At 36.4% G+C, this 21,908-nt stretch overlaps 1 protein-coding gene across 2 annotated transcripts in view; it reads left to right on the top strand.

Annotated features, from left to right (window-relative positions):
- Positions 1–21,908, top strand: part of matn4 (matrilin 4) — a 27,983-nt gene extending 6,075 nt beyond the window's left edge. The window contains exons 2-22 of one of the 2 annotated variants that reach the window (XM_015010368.2): positions 3,816–3,949; positions 5,084–5,259; positions 5,416–5,574; positions 5,858–6,089; positions 6,988–7,110; positions 7,370–7,492; positions 9,344–9,469; positions 9,885–10,010; positions 10,635–10,760; positions 11,047–11,172; positions 11,779–11,904; positions 13,338–13,463; positions 14,396–14,521; positions 14,974–15,096; positions 16,247–16,369; positions 17,737–17,834; positions 18,125–18,256; positions 18,366–18,549; positions 19,727–19,879; positions 20,383–20,487; positions 20,692–21,908. In XM_015010368.2, coding sequence (XP_014865854.2) covers positions 3,874–3,949; positions 5,084–5,259; positions 5,416–5,574; positions 5,858–6,089; positions 6,988–7,110; positions 7,370–7,492; positions 9,344–9,469; positions 9,885–10,010; positions 10,635–10,760; positions 11,047–11,172; positions 11,779–11,904; positions 13,338–13,463; positions 14,396–14,521; positions 14,974–15,096; positions 16,247–16,369; positions 17,737–17,834; positions 18,125–18,256; positions 18,366–18,549; positions 19,727–19,879; positions 20,383–20,487; positions 20,692–20,750 — 2,748 coding nt within the window. In that variant the 5' untranslated portion in view covers positions 3,816–3,873 and the 3' untranslated portion in view covers positions 20,751–21,908. The remainder of the gene's footprint in view (positions 1–3,815; positions 3,950–5,083; positions 5,260–5,415; positions 5,575–5,857; positions 6,090–6,987; positions 7,111–7,369; positions 7,493–9,343; positions 9,470–9,884; positions 10,011–10,634; positions 10,761–11,046; positions 11,173–11,778; positions 11,905–13,337; positions 13,464–14,395; positions 14,522–14,973; positions 15,097–16,246; positions 16,370–17,736; positions 17,835–18,124; positions 18,257–18,365; positions 18,550–19,726; positions 19,880–20,382; positions 20,488–20,691) is intronic. The other variant, XM_015010379.2, reaches the window with a different exon arrangement.

Here is a 21,908-nt window from a genome sequence, read left to right as displayed (position 1 = left end):
GTTCTACTGTGTACATGCAGAGAAGTTTGACACATGTATTAATGAAATGGAAAAGCCTAAAAAAACCCATTAAAATAAATGTTTCAAAGCCAAACTGCATGTATTTAAGAGCAAATAGACTGGCACAAAGAGAACGTTGTGTTTTTACTGCCAAAAATACAGTTCATGTTTCATCTGTTGTAATCTCTCTTGCATGCCGGCGTATGCCACTGCCAACTTGGGCCCCACTATTCTTCAGAAGTAGATCTATAAACGTAACGGCTGATTGGCGCTGCAGTATGTGGCATCAAACTGCCTCACAAACATTTAACTGCCGTTTGCTTTGATTTTAAACTCTTAAGTACATTTTTCTTTTCAGTTTATTTCAACTTTCAAATGTTCAGTAATTGCACAGCCTGCTATATTTTTGAAGAACGTAAGGAGGCAAACAGTTGTGATTTATGTAAAGTGTTAATGAAAGGAAATAGGATCCCAGTAAAAGCCGCACTGATAACTGACTGTCAACACTGTTTGCAGCTTTCACCCTGGCCAGTTAATAAGATGTTTAAAGAGAAAATATGGGCTGAATGATCTTCTTTGTGGATACTTCTAGAACATATGCTGGCCTGTGGGAGGCAGTGGAGATGTGTGTGCTTGAGTGTCAGTGGTGCTGAGCAGCAGCAGCAGCAGGATTGTAGTGGGCCATTGTTTGGTGATGGTGAGAGGACGACTCAGGAGGAGGAGGAGGGGCGGTGGGTAAGGGGCACTTCTCCACAGAAAGTTAGACTGAGGAGTCTTTGTTTAAAACACACACACACAATTCATGGTTACACAGCCTCAAGCCGTCTCATTAGTGACTCATTAGATAAATATAATACAGCATAAAATATGAGCTTTCTTTTTCTAATATCCATACTGGTTCCTGTCTAATAGTGTCTAATAATTTCACAAAGTCACAAGCTAACTTTTCATTAATAAATCCAGCTTCAGCAGTCAGCGGCTGTGATCATCTACCTGCCACTAAAATCCTAGTAAATACTGTCAAAAGCAGCAGCATGAAAAAACAAATGCAGTGGTTCCATCCCTCCATCCCTCCATCCATCCATCCATCCATCCATCCCTCCCTCCCTCCCTCCCTCCCTCCCTCCCTCTCAGGAACTTCTTCTTATGGGCAGCATTTCTAACATCTACATTCCAGTTTGCAGCCTGTTTTTATTACATGCAAAATAATGTTTGGACCAAAAGTTTCACTCAGAGAGAAACCAGAGACTATTCATTTATTTATGTTTTTTTCATATTGTAAACTTAACAAGAAGCAGGAGAACAGGTGTTAGTAATTTTTGGGATTTTTTATTTCTTGCACATTCAGATTCATCCTGCTGCAGATTTTTTTTCTCTTTTGACTATTAAACTGTGGTCAAATTAGCTTCTAGTTAATTGTTAAGATCAGCTGCTCACAAACACACTACCTGATGTTGGATGCTGATTATGTGTTGAGCTTTACAAGGCTGCCACATAGTGGATGTTTTTGGTAACTGCTGGTTCACAAGAAACAACACTAGCAGCTGTTTCATTGGTCTGGCTGTTGAATCAATATCATAATCATGGCATGACAGTATTATGTCCTCATCCCCCAGCTTTAAGATTCCAGTTATTTCTTAAATTTTGAGTTAAAAGGTCTCAGTAGAGACATTGTTCTTGTGTGTTTTCAGTGTCGTAGCATATTCAACATATTCAAGGTTACTAAGGCTTTTTTTGTCAAGAAAACAGAAACTACAAAATGTACCATCAATGCTGCAGATGCTGTGACATCGTCTCTATATTTTATTGTTTCAGTTTTACAAGGGGTGAATCAAAAGGGCAATTTTGTGTCAGTGTTTTGAAGTTACTTATCAGGCTTGAAAACAACAGGAAGTTTGTGTTTAAAAAACTTTTATATTTTCTGGCTTTAAAATCTAATTCTGTCTTCCCGTTATGGAAGATGCAGCCATTGACCTGGCTCTGTTGCAACATATATGTAAAAGCATAAGGAATGGACTCCAGATGTTTGGCTGGCCTTCCATTAACCACAGAGATGCTCCTGTAAAAACTAAAAAATAATGACAAGACTGAAGGAGGAGAGAGAAAGTAGGCACAGAGAGGAAGAACAGATGCTTCAGAGAAAGACGAGACAAAAAGCAGAGAAACGTTCCTTTGTGCTTGGCTTCATCTGTTGACTCATGACTCTGATCTGAGCTCAGGATGACTCCAGTTTCTGTCTACCCGTCTGAAAGAGATTAACTCCCACAGGATGGTCTCTGTGGACCTAAAAACAGAGAGGTGGCTTTCATGCTGCCTGTTTGAGTTGACCAGGTTCCATGAACATAAACACATTCCAGACATTATCGTTACCCCTTTGCTGCCGAGCTGATAGCCTACAGGGCTACTGACAGACACACAGGCAGGCCAGGCACTTGTGTGTGTTCCTCCACAGCCTTCTATTAGCAGGAACCGCTGTGCACCTTCACCAGGTGTTTCCAGCCAAGTGGTTTATGATAGGGCCGGACTGGAATGTCCCACTGCAACACAAGCCTGCCAGAGCCATTAGGAACACAAAGGGGGGAATTCTGCAGGAATCTTTTTTCCTTTCTAATCACTGCGTTCGGCACCAACAAATGAAATGAGGCAGAACAGGATAATATCTTCAAATAATGCACGGCTGTATGATAATCAGTCAAGGAAATAAAGTGCTTTTTAAATGTGAAAGCCACACCGGTTATACAGAAGAATCGATAAATCATGCTGTTTTATCAAGAATTTGGCAAAAAAAAATATGTGATCTTAAATATAAGTAGATGTTGCAAATGAAAGATTGTGGCAGAAAGTTAATAAATGTGGGTGAATCTGTTGGTAACACAGCTGAAAGAAAGTCTTAAAAATGATTCCAGTGTGTGAGAAATGTTCTGGGTGTTCTGTGAGTAAACTCTGGCCTTCTCCCACATCCAGAGTATGTATGTTTGATTGACCGATGCTAATTGATTTTAGGTGTGAATATCTGTATGGTCTATATAATGCGTCATGTTTCTCTGTGACGGACAGATGATCTGTCCAGGCTGTACTCTGTCTTTCACTCAGGCGATTGTTGGATTTAGGCAGCAGCTCCTCTAGACATTAGGCAGGCTCTCTCATCTTAAAGAGTAATGTCTATTGTACTCATCAGCTTTAACTCTTCTGTTTGTGTGCATGTTTTGTGTGTTTCTGTGAGTACAACAAACATCAGTAAATCTGAAAAACTATCACATCTCATTTTTAGTGCCACTCTAAAAATCTGTCTTTGGCTTTGGTCTTTTTAAAAAGAGTTTCTTTCTAAGCTCTCTGTAGTTAATATTTATAACTGGCTCTCTGCAAACTGAGAAATAAGCTTAGAAAAACATTGTTACTTTTGAAATGATGTTTTTCCTGAGATGAATGATAGATGGATTTTTCTTCTGATGTTGACTGTCTACCAGTCTTTGTATTAAGTTTTAAGCAGGTAGTTACAGTTTCATTCTTAACACACCGAATATTGAACTTAAACATTATTATTATTAGTAGTAGCAGTAGTAGTGTAACAGTAGTAATAGTAGCACTAGTAGTAGTTGTTGTAGTAATCTCCTAGAAATTACTGCGAACATTGGCATTGTATTTAACCTGGATCATTAATTCAGGTATGTTTGGTCTGAACCTTTTAAAGTTTCTTTGACATTTCACAATGACTGCTTAAGACGCACCTTAAACTTTGGCTCCTGCATCTGTCTGTCTGCCTTCCCTCTGACTGACCCACCAACTCTCATCTTTACATGTTGGTTCTTCTCCAGTGGAACCAGCTGCAGCTGTAGGTGAACTTTCTGCAAAACTGTGACCTTCAGAGTGAAGATGGGAAACCTCAGAGGACTGAGTGTCTTCATTGTTCTGACTCTTGCCGTCTTCACCTCCGCCAGACCAAAATCAGGTCAGTCTGCCTTTATCAGGAGAAAATATTAGGTTGTAAACATCAAGTGGATGTCATCTTTAATTTTTTGACATTTTTGTTACTCACAGTGGGATCAAATAATCTTAATGGGACTCATGATTTACATGAAAATGACTTTTAAACAGTCAATTCATATTCCATCTGGTATTCACTTCATGTTCATGGCCAGACAATAGACTCATAGAGGTGCTTAAACACTTTGTCATTGCTCACGTCTGTCCGAAACTAAAGAAGGATTCCTTGAGTCCCACATGGCTTCTTACACTGACTGCTGTGTCTCTGGTTATTATTTCCAGCATAAGCTCAGCTCATGGGCTGAAACTCTGGATGTACATTAATCAAAAAGTCCCATTCTAGCTTATAAATCGGCTACGAAAACACAGGCTCATCAAAAACTCATTCATGGCTGCAGTGTGTTTGAACCATGATGATGTTACAACATGAAAGTGAGTCAAAGACGAAAGATGAAAACAGACGCCCAGTGAGAGCTGGAGCCATGGAAAAGTGAGGTTAGGTGTTGTAAGTGTTAAGTATAAGACTCACTTCCCAATGCTGCCTGGTCTGAAAGTCATCTGTTGTTTTATACAACCTGACTCAAACAGTGTGGAGCAAAGTTTAGTTTGGAAGTAAGTCTTATAATGAATTACTGGTGTTGCAAACAGCAGCTACTTTAAAAGAGTCTTATTGCAAATCACAAATCAAATCAATATGTTTTAACTATTTAAACAGTTTGAGACAAATTGTTGAAGAAACTGGAAATCCAATAGCAATCAATCAGTGTCAAAAAACAAAATAACAGATTCCAGTTCAAAAAGCTCACATGAATCTGATCATTATAAAATAAGGAGAAGAGTGGGAAATATATGAGTTAATTACAGTATCCTCATTGTAACTTTCAATTATTATAGTGTGGCTATTTGTTTTCTTAATATCAAAGCCCTGTTGCTCAGAAACTCAGGCTGGCAGAAGTGGGCAGGAGAGTGACTCTGGAGATAAAAGGTCAAAATGTTCAGGTGCTCACATAGAATAAGAGTACTCACATATTTCCTGCTTTCCAGTTCAAGACATTTGTTGTACTATCTTAACAGTGTTTTCTTGTGCCCCTTGTCTCAGGTCCTAATCAGAAATGTAAGTCTGGCCCGGTGGATCTAGTCTTCCTCATCGACAGCTCCCGCAGCGTAAGACCACATGAGTTTGAGACGATGAGGAAGTTCTTGATCGACATCCTGAACACCCTGGACATTGGACTAGACACCACAAGAGTGGGAGTTGTTCAGTACTCCAGCCAGGTACTTTTTGCAGTCACCATCCAAACCATTTCCAGTTATTTTTTCATAGAGAACACACATTTTCTCTGGTAGTTTATTTAATTTGTAGAATTTCTTTCAGAAGAATTATTACAGTTTGCTTATGTTGCTGTCGACAGTCACCTTCTTTGTGCTCAGGTCCGCAGTGAGTTCTCCCTCAAGACCCACAGCAAGCTGGAAAACATGGTGAAAGCCATCAATGAGATCGTTCCACTGGCTCAGGGCACCATGACGGGCCTCGCCATCAGATACTTGATGAATGAAGCTTTCAGTCCCGGACAGGGAGACAGGCCAAAGGTATACAAACTGCTGCCTGAAGTCAATTTGTTCCTATTTATTTGACAGGCTGATTTTTTTTGAAGACCTTCGCAACTGATACAAATAAGGTCCAAAAATCTTAATCTTAATTTTTTGACTAAACTTAGCGGAGTTCATCTATATTTTTGGTATGGAAGGCATAAAAATGTTATCTAAATTTAGCAATATAAGATCTGTGATGTAAGAGAACATGCTTTTAGCAAAGGAGAGCTCACTAATAGTCAATACACCGGTAGCAAGCTAATGATTTCTTTCTTGTTAGGTCCCCAACGTGGCTGTGATTGTGACAGATGGACGTCCTCAGGACCGTGTGGCGGAGGTGGCGGCTGAGGCCAGAGAAAGAGGCATTGAGATCTATGCAGTGGGAGTGGCCAGAGCCGATATGACGTCACTAAGAGCCATGGCCTCGCCGCCCTTCGAAGACCATGTGTTCCTGGTGGAGAGGTTTGACCTTATCTACCAGTTTGGCCTGCAGTTCCAGGACAAGCTCTGTGGTAAGACTGCAGAACAAAAACCATCGCACAAATGTGAAGTTTCAAGAAAATGTTCGTTAAACTGCTCTTGACCAACTTAGGTTTGATACTTTATCTTTTCCTATTATTTCAGTACTTAGCATAAACTGTAAAAAATATATGTATATATTTCTGCTGGAATGTAAAACTCTGACTCAGAACAGTTTTGAGTACCATTTGAAGCTCATCATAAATTACCTGAACTCTGGAAAGTCACTTTTCCTGGATTTCAGATCATGTTTTTATAAAAAGTCCCATCTGAGTCTGGCCTTCACATTTAATTCAACAAATGGATTGCAGTTTTTTGAAGTTATCTTGTAGCCAACTATTGTGAAAATGTCTTGCAGCTGGATTCAGCTGGGCCAAAATAACCTTTCTTTATGGAATCGACAAACAATAAATGTTTACCCTGAAGATAAAAAAAATTCCCATCTCTCTGCTAAATGTTTTAATATCTTTCATACCAGACTATATGTTTCCCTTCATATTTCCACTTCCATCAGCTTTTCTGAACAGAACGGTTACTCTGAAAATATATTGCAGTTTTGCTAAATGGAAGAGGCCTGGAAACAATTCATTTGAATAGATCAGGGATTTCATCAAAAATATATAACAAAGGGTGGAGTGAAGCTGATTAGGTGTTCAATGTACCTGTAGAAAAGTTATTATAATAGCATTATTGTATCAGCATTATTGGAGACTTTTGTAACAGTGACTGCAACAGTTCAACTAATAAAGCGTCAGAAATACAATATATTAGGTTAATTTGATATGCATGCTAATGTCATCACTTGAATTTGCATTGGACACATGTTTTAGACTGCATTGCAAAGCAAATAGTTCAGTTGTTGTCATGACTTTGGCCTCAACTATGCTGCAGGTATTGATCTGTGTCTGGAGTCTGACCACGGCTGTGAGCATCTCTGTGAAAGCTCCCCAGGATCCTTCACCTGCCACTGCCTGCCTGGATACAGGCTCAATGCTGATGGGAAGACATGCTCAGGTAAAAATATTACCGAGCAAGCTTCACATTTGTTTTTACAGATCAAGATAGAATATTTTAGATCAGATTGCAACTGTGGAATAAATGCATACTAAGTAACATATGCAAGTACTTTAGAAGCGAAACAAATATCATTCATTGGAGAAAGTACAACTGGCTATTCTGCTAAAAGATCTGATAAATGTCTAACTTTTACACTTAATCCATGATTTTTTTTAAAATGTCATTATGTTTCTGTATGTTTTCATGTGTTTCTCAGCCATTGATCTGTGTGCTGAACGAAAGCATGACTGCCAACAGATCTGCATCAGCTCACCTGGCTCCTTCACCTGTGACTGTAACCAAGGCTACCACCTGAATGACGACAAGAAGACATGCTCACGTCAGTCTCACACACTCACACAAACCTCACTGCCTTTACATGTTCCAGTTTGACACATGCAAAATAAACTGCTATTTTTACAATAATCAAGATTTTGTTTGCATGAATTCATGTCAAACAATTTTTTTATTGCAATGGAAAATTGGTTCATTTTCTAAAAAATGCTAAAAAAATGTTTTGTTCAGCTGGATAGTTTTACTTGTTTGAGTAATCTATAAATGGAACTATAAAAAAGGATTTGAGTTAATCTGGCAGCCACAGCTGTGATTATTTTATGAATACTTGCAATATTACTTTACCATAAAAGATTATATAGGCTCCTGGAGAACTTTCTTGTTAGTTGACTTAGCTTTGAAATTAGCAATATTAGTCACTAATGTGACAATAAATAGAGTACCGTATTTTCCGGACTATAAGGCGCACCTAAAAACCTTCAATTTTCTCAAAAGCCGACAGTGCGCCTTATAATCCGGTATGCCTTACATATGGACCAATATTGAGCTACAACAGGTCTGGCACCTACGGTAAGCAGCCGCCGACTTCATTTTCGCCCGTAGAATAAGAAGCGCGCGGTGCATGCTGGGATAGTTGTCAGAACGCTATCTACCTACGGACCGTCTATAATCAGGTCGTCTGCAGGTCATTTAGTACCACGTTCTCCACCAACATGCTGTGCACGAACGGAGAAGGGTGACCATCGTCCGGCCACGCCCCGGCCCAGTCGCGGAAGGCTCTACTCGCCGACCGGAGTCGGACTGTTTTGTTGACATTCCCTTTAGTGGAGCTCCATCTAGTGGATGCATAACGTAACTCCAGCCTCTATCTACTGTAGCGTCTATTCTATACGGTGCACCTTACAGTGCGGAAAATACAGTAGTTCCATTTAAGCCAAACCTGGATTTTGTTTGTAATTAGCCATGCAGTTTGCAACATCAAATGGATTTAAATCTCTAAATCAAATGCTGAAATATTCATTTTCTGGCTGGCTTCATGCAAATCATAAATGCTTTGCTGAATTTCTCTTGCTTCTTGCTATAACTTGATGCAAACTAGGCTGTAGCAGCGCTTGCCCTGTCCCTTTTAATCTGATGAAGTGAGGTTAAATGATGACAATTAACACTGCACAGCCGCCATTTCCAAAAGCATTTGTTTGTGTTCCTAATATATTTCCACCACTCCACAAAAGTTAGCAAACAACTTTTCATTATTATATTTATCTTCTTGGCACAACACAATATACTGTAAACAAGAAACCCAGTGTATTTGCATCGGGTTTACTCTCACACTCATGTCACAACCATCATGGCACTGACAGTCATCACTTTTGAAAATATGTACCTCCTTTAAACAACAATTCAATCTGTAACCAATATGAACCTTTTGAACAGCAAATACAGAATGTTTTAACAGCTATAAAACTCAGACATGCCCATCTAGTGGTGTTTTTGTTTATGTGCATGTCCTGTTCACATGCACTCATTTACAGATGCAGCGAGGCAAACAACACCTGGATCTCAGGATAATTTAGACCAAAAAAAAAAAGACAATTTAAGACCTTTTGGTAACCCAAGACTTACCACATTTGTTTTTAAGTCACACAGATCTTCAAAGACTCAGTACCATGTAATTATTGTTTAGAGAAAAAATGTGTTTTAATGACAGATTGTCAACTATTCTGATTTATAACAACAGGAGTACAGGGGCTATTTAGAGGTTACTGGTGATTGCATATGTGAAACAGATGATTACATGTATTTTACCATGTTTGAGGCCTGTTCTCACAGTGTGTTTTCAGTAAAAAAAAAGATTTAATACAGGACCAAATTAACTCAATAAATGTGTGTAATTTAGCCATTGACCTGTGCGCTGAGGGAAAACATGACTGTCAACAAGCCTGTGTCTACATGGGACCGGGCGTCTTCACCTGCGACTGCAACGAGGGATACAGACTCAATGTGGACGAGAAGACCTGTGCACGTTAGTCAGTGTTTCTAAACAATCCTCATATATAAAGATATGTAAATATACACACATAAAATCAACAGATTGAAGTTAGTGTCATTTTTTTAATTTATTTTTTTTTACTATCTAAAGACAGTTGAATCCTGATACAATATGAGTGCAACTGTTTTTCGCCATAGCTTTAGAAAATCAAATTCAGTGGATGACTCATCCAGAAAATAATTAATAAATACCAATTTTTAACAAAGACATAAAAACCTGAATATTTAGAAGAGCTCCTTTATATACCCTCATTGTAGCTATAATGTGTGAGACTGCAAACTATATTACTTTTATATTGTTTGAGAGTAAATTTCTCTGCAATTGCTAAAGGTTTTAGAAATAAATGGTTACATAAATGGTACATCTAACTTAAATGTTTACAATTTAGCCATTGACCTGTGCGCTGAGGGAAAACATGACTGTCAACAAGCCTGTGTCTACTCGGGACCCGGCATCTTCACCTGCGACTGCAACGAGGGATATAGACTCAACGTGGACGAGAAGGCCTGCTCACGTTAGTCCGGCTATCACAAAAATACACCTGCTCACACTTTTACAGACAGACATATCTAGGGATAAAGGACTCAACAACAAAGTTAAACTTTTTGCCCACTTCTAATTTTGAAACCAAAACTATAACCACTGAACAGCTTCCACACGTCACTGTAATTGTTGGAATGTTCTGCAAGAGAGTTTAAAGACATCACACTTATTTTATCTGAAAACATGTCACATGCAGTTGTAAACATTTATTTTTTAAGGAAAAATGCAAATCTCTTATTTAAGTATAGAAAATCCTATGACGCCTGGTGAGATAAGCTTTATTTAAGGGATTAAGTAGTAATGAAATAGTCAATCTTATACTGTTATCAACTCAACAAAAATTAGACACTGGGATCTATATCTGGATGCAAACTTATGTAAATGACCTGTCTTGCAAATAAGATGGACATTTTTTTGCTTCAGTTTGAAAACATGAATTATTAAACTGCCAAATGAGAAAACAGTTTATATATACCACATATTACTTATTAGATTCAGCAAGTAATTCATAAATTATTTCATAAAAATCATTTGTGAAGGCTGATAAGAAAGCTGCAGAAAAACAATTTTAATTGACTGAATGTTTGTTATTTAGCCATTGACTTGTGCGCTGAGGAAAAACATGACTGTCAACAAGTCTGTGTCTACTCGGGGCCCGGCGTCTTCACCTGCGACTGCAACAAGGGATACAGACTCAATGGGGACAAGAAGACCTGTGCACGTTAGTCGAGCCACAGATTTTAACCTATACAATACAATCAACCCAGCTAATACATTTCATACTGTTATTTATGAAAACGATCAATTAAATTGGAAAAACTCTGTGTAAAAAAAAAGTCAACCTCCCCTCATTTTATAGGCAAAATTGGAGCTGTGTCTTACTGACTAAACCAATTAGAGTTTTGACTTTTTATTTTTTACTTAAAAAGTGGAAGACGGTTATATTTATTTCACTTTGGTTGTGTTTTAAAACCAACAAGATAACTCAATTATTGTGTATAATTTAGCCATTGACCTGTGCGCTGAGGAAAAAGATGACTGTCAACAAGCCTGTGTCTACATGGGACCGGGCGTCTTCTCCTGCGACTGCAACGAGGGATACAGACTCAACGGGGATGAGAAGACCTGCTCACGTTAGTCAGTTTTGTGTTTCTCACAAAAATACATACTTACAAAGACATTTGTAGAATTACACAAATCTGACAATTACCTACATTATTTAAATCTGATAACAAGGTTGAAGATGCTTCTGCCCTTATTGTCCTGAAGTAAAATTTAAAGTCTACTCTCAGGCTACTACACAGACTTCATATTTGACTCTAATGGCTGAAACTTTGATCAGGAAAGCTTTTAGACATAACATTTACTATCTGACAACATTTATCGTTCCAGCTAATATTTATTTAGAAACACAATTTTTGCATTTTCTCGAAGAAGTGATCCAGAATTATTTATTAATTAAATACTTCCAAGAATATTACAATCCATGTTATTGAGATAATTTGTGGGAATACTTTTCCAAGGACTGAGTGTTTTTGAGGTCTTCCAAATGGTTGCTTACTAAATCTACTAATCTAACTTTTACTTAAATACAGGGATTATTTGAAAGTTAAAAATGCCCATATGGGAAACATTCTTCTTACTTGTTGGAACTGTGGAAACATTTCCAAGTAGTTTGAAAATGTTTAAGGAATTCTTAATGATTAACAAGTTTAACTCAATAAATGTGTGCAATTTAGCCATTGACCTGTGCGCTGAGGGAAAACATGGCTGTGAACAAGTCTGTGTCTACATGGGACCGGGCGTCTTCACCTGCGACTGCAACGAGGGATACAGACTCAACGGGGATGAGAAGACCTGCTCACGTTAGTCAGGCCATCACAGAAATACACACATGTACAGACATATCTACATATACAGATCTATGCGTCATTCCTTCTGTTGAATATGTCTTACAAAAATGACAAAGTTTATTTCCTCTTTCGATTATTTCTTAGGAAAGTATAAAATATTTTTTGCTGCTTCCAAGATTTTTGTGCAAAAATGAAAAGGTTTGTTAGGATGGTTAGCACACATCACTTCTCTATTTTTAATCCATACGTTTGTGGTGCATATGGACTAAAAATGTAATTTATTATCATATTTATGTATTTGTTTAAACATTTATTTGAAAATTCTCTTTGCGAAACTCTGTCTTTTTTTCAAAAACTCTTTAAGTGATAAAAAATCGCTTAGTATTTGTATAAAAGGTTACATCAATACCCTTACTTACTTACTTACTTACTTACTTACTTACTGCTAATCAAATGAGATCACTAAACTTTACCTTATAAAATTCTGTGCAGGTACAATTAACACTGTCTAAATGACAATGCAAGTAAATACAAAGTAATACTTTATGCAGATGATGTGATACTTATTTTGAAGTTGAAAACACAACTTTTCAAGTATCATTTAATACTATTAAGTAATTTTCAGTAATGTTAGTTTATAGTGTGAGAAATTAGTTGGATTTATAGTACTAAAAATTCTACATTTTTCACTATGCAATTTGTTATACTATCTGCCTAAATAACAAAATCAGTAGTCCCAAGCCCTGGTCCTTGGGACCCACTGCCCTGCATGTTTTTAATAAGTGCTTTCTCAAATATTTACATGACCATCTTAGCATGCCATCAAGCACTGCAGAAATGTATTTATGACCTATCCTTTAAAACAACAACAACAACAAAAACAGTCAGCCATATCCAGAACATATCAGACAGTTGATCCTGAGGATAAGGATTCGGGTCCACTGGCTTTGGTATAACATGAGTCAGTGTGCTAAAAACGACAAAAAATGTATGAGACATTTTAAAAGTAAGCTTTAAGTTAATGTTACAATCTTCAAAATAGTCCTCGATTAAAAATGCTTCACTTTACTAACTTTATAGTCTAGATTTTCCTGCTGTCATTTGCTTGAAAACTAACAAAAAAACATTCAACAGGTGTTTTTATTTGCTTTTCTTCTTTGACATTTTATTGCTCTAATTAGTTTTATGTTTTTTTTTTCTTTCCTGGTTCATTATTGGATTTTACATAAATCAAGTCCTGACCTTCATATAACAACCCTGAATAAATTATCCTCTTTCTTTCTTGTCTTGTCTTATGTCTTGTTATCGTGATGCTTCTTCAGAAGAAAAGAGAAACTGTACAAATACAAATGTCATGTTTTGAGTAAGAAATGTCTGATGACTTTGTCAGAAACTTTATGGAAATATAGATTGGGAATTTAACTAAATTAATGTGTGTAATTTAGCCATTGACCTGTGCGCTGAGGGAAAACATGGCTGTGAACAAGTCTGTGTCTACTCGGGGCCCGGCATCTTCACCTGCGACTGCAACGAGGGATACAGACTCAACGGGGACAAGAAGACCTGCTCACGTTAGTCAGGCTCCCACAAAAATACACACATAGCCATATGTTCATATTTACACAAATCTAAGGATAATGGGTATTATACCTGTCTAACAGCAAAGTTGGATTTAATTATTTTTCTTTAATTTTTTTGTAAAATATAAAATATCTACTGTTGTTGCAAGGTTTGTTAAATTGGTCAAAATCAACTATCTCACTAGTCTTTAAATATGTTGGATCTAATTGGCCTTACATCCTCAATCCTCATATCACCTACACACATCAGATTAAATATTTAGATATAAGTATACTATCCAGTATGTTGCTCAATCTAACATTTAAAAAATGCACAAAATAGATGATCTAAAACATAAAAATGTCAATGTCTGAAAAAAATCCCAACCAAAATGTTGTAAACCATATAATTGTTCTTAGCATTTTTACTAGAACAGAAAAATGGGCAATGTGATAAAAGCATAGATATGATCAGTAGACCAAGCTTTAATACAAGTTTGTCAATCATTTTAGTGGTTAGAATGATTGGCAACATCCCAGACAACCGACTACAAAAACTAAAAGAGGGTTTTGTTGAACATGAACTTTTCCATATTTCCATTTCATAGTCAAACCACGTTTTTCTAAATGTAATCATAAGATTAATTTCACCATCTTGGTAGAAAACTCTTTACATCACTAACTACAGGTCTATTCTTTCTTCTTGTTTAATAGATACTTTACCATTCACTAAACAAGAAAAAGACAAAAAATATCTATCCTCCCCTTTATCCTCTTCATTTGCTTTTTCTATTAAATCTTATTAATACTGTTGGTCTTAATGCTTCTTGCTATATTTAATTATACAAAGCTATTTTTTTTAAATAGGCAACAGAGTAATATGTAATTGTTTATAAAAGTGTTTCAATTAACAGCTTGAAACTAATTATTGTGTCTAATTTTAGCCATTGACCTCTGTGCTGAGGGAAAACATGACTGTGACCACGTCTGTGTGAACATGGGCCCGGGCATCTTCACCTGCGACTGCAAAAAGGGATACAGGCTCAATGAGGATGAGAAGAGCTGCTCAGGTTTTTTATTAAAAATGCAATATTTATGCCTATTAGATTTAGATAGATGAAATCAGCCTGTATTTGATTCGTGTCACCTTTTGAATATGAAACTGCTATGAGTGTTTCAAGATTCTTTGTTGGGTAAATCTGAATGCGTGCTACGTTTTGAGATCCTGCTTTAAGACTACATAAAATTTAGCTGCGTATGGGCACTGCTCTAGTTAAAGGAATAAAGTTAAACAAAGATGAACTTAAAATCAAAAGAGGAAAGAAATTATGTACATCATAAGGCTGTATTGCCACAATATATTTTGTATTTTAGGAGAATCTCAACAGATGGTTCTGCAGTCAGAACTCTGTTGAGAAGGCCGTCACCATGTCCTTGGTTTTGCTGACAAAGAAACTCATAATGCGTTGCCCTTTAACTCTGACTTGGAAAAACATCTATGTGCATGTCTGTGTTGCTTTAGCCATTGACCTCTGTGCTGAGGGGAAACATGACTGTGAACAGATCTGCATCAGCACCCCGGGCGTCTTCACCTGTGATTGTAACAAAGGATTCAAACTCAACAGGGACAAGAGGACTTGCACAAGTCAGTGAATCCGTCTGTTTTTTTTTTTTCATTTGCTTTCTCTGCAGGCCAGTTGCTGATTAAATGTAATCCATTCATCACTACTGTTTCTCTGCCTTTATCTTTCCCAGCTCATTTGTAGAATAATTTTATATTTTGCTGTTTTAAGCAGCACTGATTTACAGTTTGTAAGTCAAATCCTCTTAATTGCCTGAAAATTGACATTCAAAACTTGATTAAACCTCTTCTCTGTTTAATGTGTGTACAGTTGATCAACAAAGAGACTCGTCAGCAAAATGCAATATAACTGAATGTAAAAATTCAGTATTAACCTCTGATCTTAAAATGACATTTTGTGTCATTGTTGTGATCTTTTAATGGCCAGAAGTGACTTCAAAATACTGGATGAATTGGACATCCAGTATTTGTTAGCTTATAAACCTTTACATCAAAGTAGGACATTTTGATTCAAGGAAATACAATATACAATATACTAGTCAGTTTAGCCATCGTCCAACACACCAGATTAGGTTGAGTTGTCACACATCATTTATGCACAACTCCCCCCTGTCTTAAAAATCTGCCAGCGAGCGTTGTAGTTATTCTTCCACCTGCCAGACGTCCAGGTTTTAATTCAATCAAAAATATTTATAAGGTAAGGTTATAAAAGTCCAAACATAAGATGATTAAGTGCTGACTGAGAAAGAGGCAGCCCTTTTCCAGAAAAGATGAGGGAGAAATGTGTCTCAGGAGGATCATCTAGCAGGAAACGCATTGCTTTGCTTTTGTGCAATAAAAACAACTTTGTGAAAAAATACTGGTAGAAAAACAATGTTTTATTATGAAATATGTCTAATTTAATAATGACTGGGCAACAAAAGCAGCGGGTTTGTTGTCAAGTCAAAGGTTACTGGGAGAAAGAAAAGTACAACAATTACATTGTCCTTTGGTTTGATCAATTTGGTGTTGCAATAACTATTAGCTGAAATATTTTTGAATTTAGAAATTTGTATTGCTCAGAAATCTTTTTAATTTGCAATAACCTTTGCATTTCATTGTCAATGTCTCATCATTTATCACAGCAGCATATCACAGCATGACATGCTGCATGTGTTTTGTCTCTTTAAGCATTTTTTGTTGAGTAATTGTTAATGAATTTGTACTTTTTTAGACATGGACATGTGCAACACGGTGAAGCACGGCTGTGACTACCAGTGTGTAAACACCCCTGGATCTTACCACTGTATCTGTCCTGAAGGACAACTGCTTCAGGATGATGGCAAGACATGCGGCAGTAAGTCCAACCCTGAAATAAAATACTGGTAGAAAAACATGATTGATAGACATGGAAAGTGTTTTATAAATCAGCCTGGCACACACTGGGAACTTAAAGTGAACCTATAGAGATTTATTATAAGACACTTAAGAAATCAGGTCAGTATCACTATAAGATACTGACCTGATTAGTTGCAAACATTATGAAGAAAAAGCATAAATGAATACAGAGTATTAATAAAAAAAAAATGTATCAGATGTATTTTGTCAGAACATACTAAAGATGTTTTAACAGATTCCACATTTATTTAAATTTAATTTTAAATGTGAAAAACCATGACATATATTTATTATTTATTAAAACAAATGCCATCAGTACAACTATAGTTAACCTACATTCCTCCTAGCTGCAGGGCTGTAGCATTGCTATCCTTTACAGAAATACTAAAGCTACATGTTGATAAAAAAAAAAGGTTTTTTTGTCACTGCATTGATCTTAATTCTTTAAATATTAGCAGAATTATTTGTTGTGTTGTGATGCACAATGTCAATCAATATGACACAAACAGGGACTGATATATGCATAAATATACATTTTTAACTACAGAGTACAACAATTCTTGTATTGGAAAATGTTTTAGTGATGGAGCTGCTGGGCTTGAGTCCAAGGCATTGCTGACATCTAAATTAAGTTTTGATTTTGAAATATATTTTTATGATGAATTGATATTGATAATAGCGACAAAAGTCCCTTAAAAGAATTGGTGGCATTATATAGGAGCAACATTTATTGGCGAAAATAAAGAATAGAAGAGGTAGGATTTCTTGGAAGTGAAATGAAGATAAATGAGATGTTGAAGATGAACCTGCACTGATGTGAAAAACAGCTCAGCTCTGTCTGAATAAAAAATAGCTCAACGCTTGAGAGGATTATATTTAAAAGTTTTTATCTCTGGAAGGAGAACAAGGGTCAGGACCTGACCACTTTTAAACTACGTGACCAAAATGGATTCTAATCTGAAAAAAGGCGTTCAATAAATTAATAAAAAATCTACGGTAGTTAAATGTTGGAGCTGTCATCTTTTTTTAAAGGGGAATATGTTTTCTAGCATGATGAAAGGTGTTCCAAATAACTATAAATAATGATTATTTAAAAAATGTTGCACTTTTAAGTTAGTTTTTATGCTCAAACTGCTTTAATACTTTAATACTATGCTAAATGTTGTCTATTGTAGTAGTGTTTTTGTCTTCAGGATTAATATTTCCTTACCACTGTCTTTTTGGAGGGATCTGTATCTTATGTTTTAACAGATAGACAAATAGAACAGAATCAGCATCCTCTCCTTTATGGAGCAAACACAACCCATCTGTTTGTATTTATTTCAGCTTGCAAGTCTGCAAACATCGACCTGGTGCTTCTGATCGACGGCTCTAAGAGCGTCCGCCCTCAAAACTTTGAGCTCGTCAAAAAGTTTGTCAATCAGGTAGTTGTTTTTTCTGACATATTTGTGATGTATTACAGAGTGTTGACAACATGATCAACAGACCACAAAACTGTGACAAATGCATCATGTAAATGTTAATTTTACATAAAGAAAACTTAGTAATAAATATATTAGGTTAGTATTTGTATTTTCCACCCTCGGGACAAGAAAATATTTTTACAGTAGAGTTGGATTTTATTTTAGGAGTGATATATAAATAAAAACTAAAAAAAATAAATAAAAACTGGAAGAAGCAGCTGATGTCTTGCTTATTTCCTGACACCCTTCAGGTTGTCGACTCTCTGGACGTGTCTGCTCATGGTACCAGAGTCGGTCTGGTTCAGTACTCCAGCCGGGTCAGGACAGAGTTCCCACTCAACATGTACCACACTGCTGAAGACATCAAAGCTGCAGTCATGAAGGTAGCATAAAACACGCGAAATTATCCTTATGTGCTAAAATCTGCTTCACTCGGAGGCAAAATGATCACAACAGAATTGTTTAATGGCTTTACAACATCTATTCTTCTAGGTTGACTACATGGAAAAAGGAACAATGACAGGTCTGGCACTTAAACACATGCTGGAGTACAGCTTCTCAGAAGCAGAAGGCGCCCGTCCAGCCAGTCGCAACATCCCCCGCATTGGACTGGTTTTCACAGACGGGCGATCCCAAGATGACATCAGCGAATACGCCAAAAAGGCTAAAGAAGCCGGTCAGTACCAGTTCGGGTTTTTTTTCTATCTATAAAAGGTTGACATTCATCATGGTCATTAATCTCATTTTTGTACTTTAAACAATAAGTTTGAAAACTTTGTTTCCAGGGTTGGATAATCATGCAACATGCTAGCCAGTTATATCGGCTCTAAAACTATCTAGATTGTTTGTTTGGGATCATTGCCCTTTTGGAAAACCAAACTGTGTCCAAGTTTTACCCACATGACCCAAACTATCCACTGTCAAATTAAATAAATTGGTTAGGATGACCGGGGACCATACAGGAACCACCAAACCATGAACTAAAACCTGCTGGAACAGCAGTGTCCACAGAGAAGCAAGTTATCCATTGATAGAGAAAGCACTAACCAAGAAAAAACAATTTCTCCAAAGTGAACACTCTCAAGCTTTACTGCAGCTATTTACATGTACAAGTCAAATCCCTCCTGGAGAGAGGTTTCATAATCAGATGAACAAAGATGGAGCTATTCATCCACAACAAGAGATGTGTTTTCAAAGTGAAGATGATATTTTCAATGCAGGGGAATCTGTGAAAGCCTTCAGTGGTAGCATCATCGTCAGAAGAAGTGCTACCTTTATATTCTACATCTGTGTATTAAATCAACAGCTATGACTGAAACTCTGAAACAGTTTGGTCTTTCAACAAGATATTGATTCCAGGCACGCAGCACGGCACACAGACAGGCCAACATTAATCCTCTGCAGGGTCCTTTCCTGAAATGGCAGGCTCATCCCTGTTAAAAAATGCTTAGGCTATTCTTAACAGTCAGCATGCCAACTATTATAAATAAAATGCACCATTTTATGTAATAAGTGGGTTAAAATGTCCAGCCTGAATTCTGCCAGAATCTTGTTAATGGTTATGTTGTTTGCCATTCAACATTTAACCAAATAGGGGGGGCGGGGTGTATTTACTATACATATGTATTTGCACATATATGTACATATAATTTTGACTGGGGAAAATTCTCAATAAATTAAATTTTGTGCACCCAGTTTATGTTTTTGAAAGTTACTGATGAAAAAAATAATTTAAAAACTCTATAATATGTAATTCCTGCCTATTATGAGTTCATGTTAATTTTTCAAATTCATTGTACATTTTAAAGCATTTAGTATACATTTTGAGCTAATGTTTATCTGTATGCCTGCAGGAATCACCATGTATGCTGTTGGTGTGGGCAAAGCTGTGGAAGATGAGCTGCGTGAGATTGCCTCTGATCCTGTGGAAAAACATTTCTATTACACGACAGATTTCAGTGCCATCAACACCATCGCAGACAACCTCAAACTTAATGTGTGCCCAGGTAAAAAAGAAAGAAAGAAACGACCAAGGAAAAGATCTAAACAAACAAATCCTCATGAGGAGGAAGTTTAAATGGCAAAGAGTATAAATAACAAGAATCAATCTATGTGTTTTTTACATAACATTCTTCATTGATTAGATTTAGGCAATACATCTTTTTATATTATCAATTGAAGAGTTGAAAAAAAACCCTCTTATTTATTTCACTATGCACTAATCAATATTCACCCATCAGATGAAGTACTGTGACTCAATAACCAAAGATGCCCTGTTGTTTGTCGCCATCTACTGGCAAACTTATAACATGGCAGTTTCTCAGGAAGCTGCATTAAAATATAAGGCAACAGAAAATCACCATAAATCATATATAAGTTGATATAAAGTCTGAAATTTGAACAGACAGACTTGTTGACCTTTACTTCAAAATCTCAAAAATGTAAATGAATAATGAATGTAATAACTTTGTGAGAACAACATTTTTATTTTTATATTTTTTGTCTGCAGCGGAGAGTCAGGGGGAGGTTGAAGTGAAGGATCCATGTGCCTGTGAGAACCTGGTGGAGTTCCAGCAGGCCACCATGAACAGCCTGGATCAGTTCACACAAAAACATATCCTTTCAAAATAATTCAACAGATCGTTAGCATGCAAGTGTTACTCTTTATATATATTTATGATTTGAAACATTCAGTCAAACGGAAAAATAAGCAACATTTGTGAAAAAGTGTATGGAGTATGAAGGCTTTTGCAAATCACCATAACACAGCAGCAGCTCCAGCATTCTTGTATTTGTTGCTCCTTAATACAATATCCACTAGCTTCTATGGCTGCCCGTTTGGAGCAACTGGAGAACCAGCTCCTGTCCAGGAAGTGATGTGGTCAAACAGAGTGACCACACAGGACAGCAGGAAAACTGGAGGGAAAAAGACTCATCCTGGAAAACTTTAACCAACTGGGATCTACAGCATGACACCTCTCACATTTAACTGATGATTTTACAACACCTTCACAGATCTTAGGAACTCTGTTAGAAATATGTTACAGTTTATGGTTTGGGGAAAATAAATATTTCTGTTGTAGCTGTAAGTGGTATAGATGAACAAAATTCCCAAACACCAATGTACAATGTAGCTGTAAAGAATGTTGTATTTAAAAAAAAACAAAACAAAAAAAAAAACAATCTCAAAACTTGCCCCTGTTTTACAGTGTTCTTTTACACAGAACATAATCAATACCTTTGTTTATTAAACAGCATTTTGTTACTGGTTTATTTCTAACAAGCACGCCAATCTAAGCAGGGTGTCTGTTTTTTGTAAACTAGATGTAATGAATGTATTTTAGGTACGAGACGTCAGCTCACAGCTAAATTATCAAGTTTCTTTATAGTCACAATCATTCAGTGCAATATTTATAACGAACCCTTTTTACAGTTTGACAAAATATGTATTGATGGCAGGTTGCAGTTTTTAATTTCATTTTTTTAACCAGCAGCAGAAACACAAAGACAACAAAGCAGGACACGAGTTCTTGATGCCACTTCTATCAACTCTCTGGTTTATGTCACATAACATTTTTTATGTTTTGCCTCCAGAGCAAATTCTCAAACCAAATCATCAAAAAGTAGAAATGGTTTTAATATAAAAGGGAATTTAAGAAATGTTGAGTCTTAATGTTTACTGAAGCTGTGGTGTTAATTCAATAGTGAAATCTGCCAATGCTGAAGGACTTACTGCTTTTATTTTATAAGAATATTTATAATTTTAAGCATTTATCAAATATTCTGAAATATAATATATATATATTTGAGAAGCTACATTATTTGATTTTAGAAATTTCATCCTAAATTGATAGAAATTTCTTGTTAGTTTAGGTGTTTAATTATTTCAGTTTGTACCAATAATACCATCATAAATTTATAGCCCTTAATTTTGGAATATCTGTATAATTTTGTATATTTTCTGATAACTACTTTTGTATTTTTGTAATGAAACTTTGTATCAAACCAAAGAGGGCAATAAAGGAGTAAACATTT

Source organism: Poecilia mexicana, unplaced genomic scaffold (genome assembly GCF_051168715.1).
Source record: "Poecilia mexicana isolate PSO_F unplaced genomic scaffold, ASM5116871v1 scaffold_5, whole genome shotgun sequence".
NCBI classification, from domain to species: domain Eukaryota; kingdom Metazoa; phylum Chordata; class Actinopteri; order Cyprinodontiformes; family Poeciliidae; genus Poecilia; species Poecilia mexicana.
This window is presented reverse-complemented; position numbering and strand designations above follow the sequence as displayed.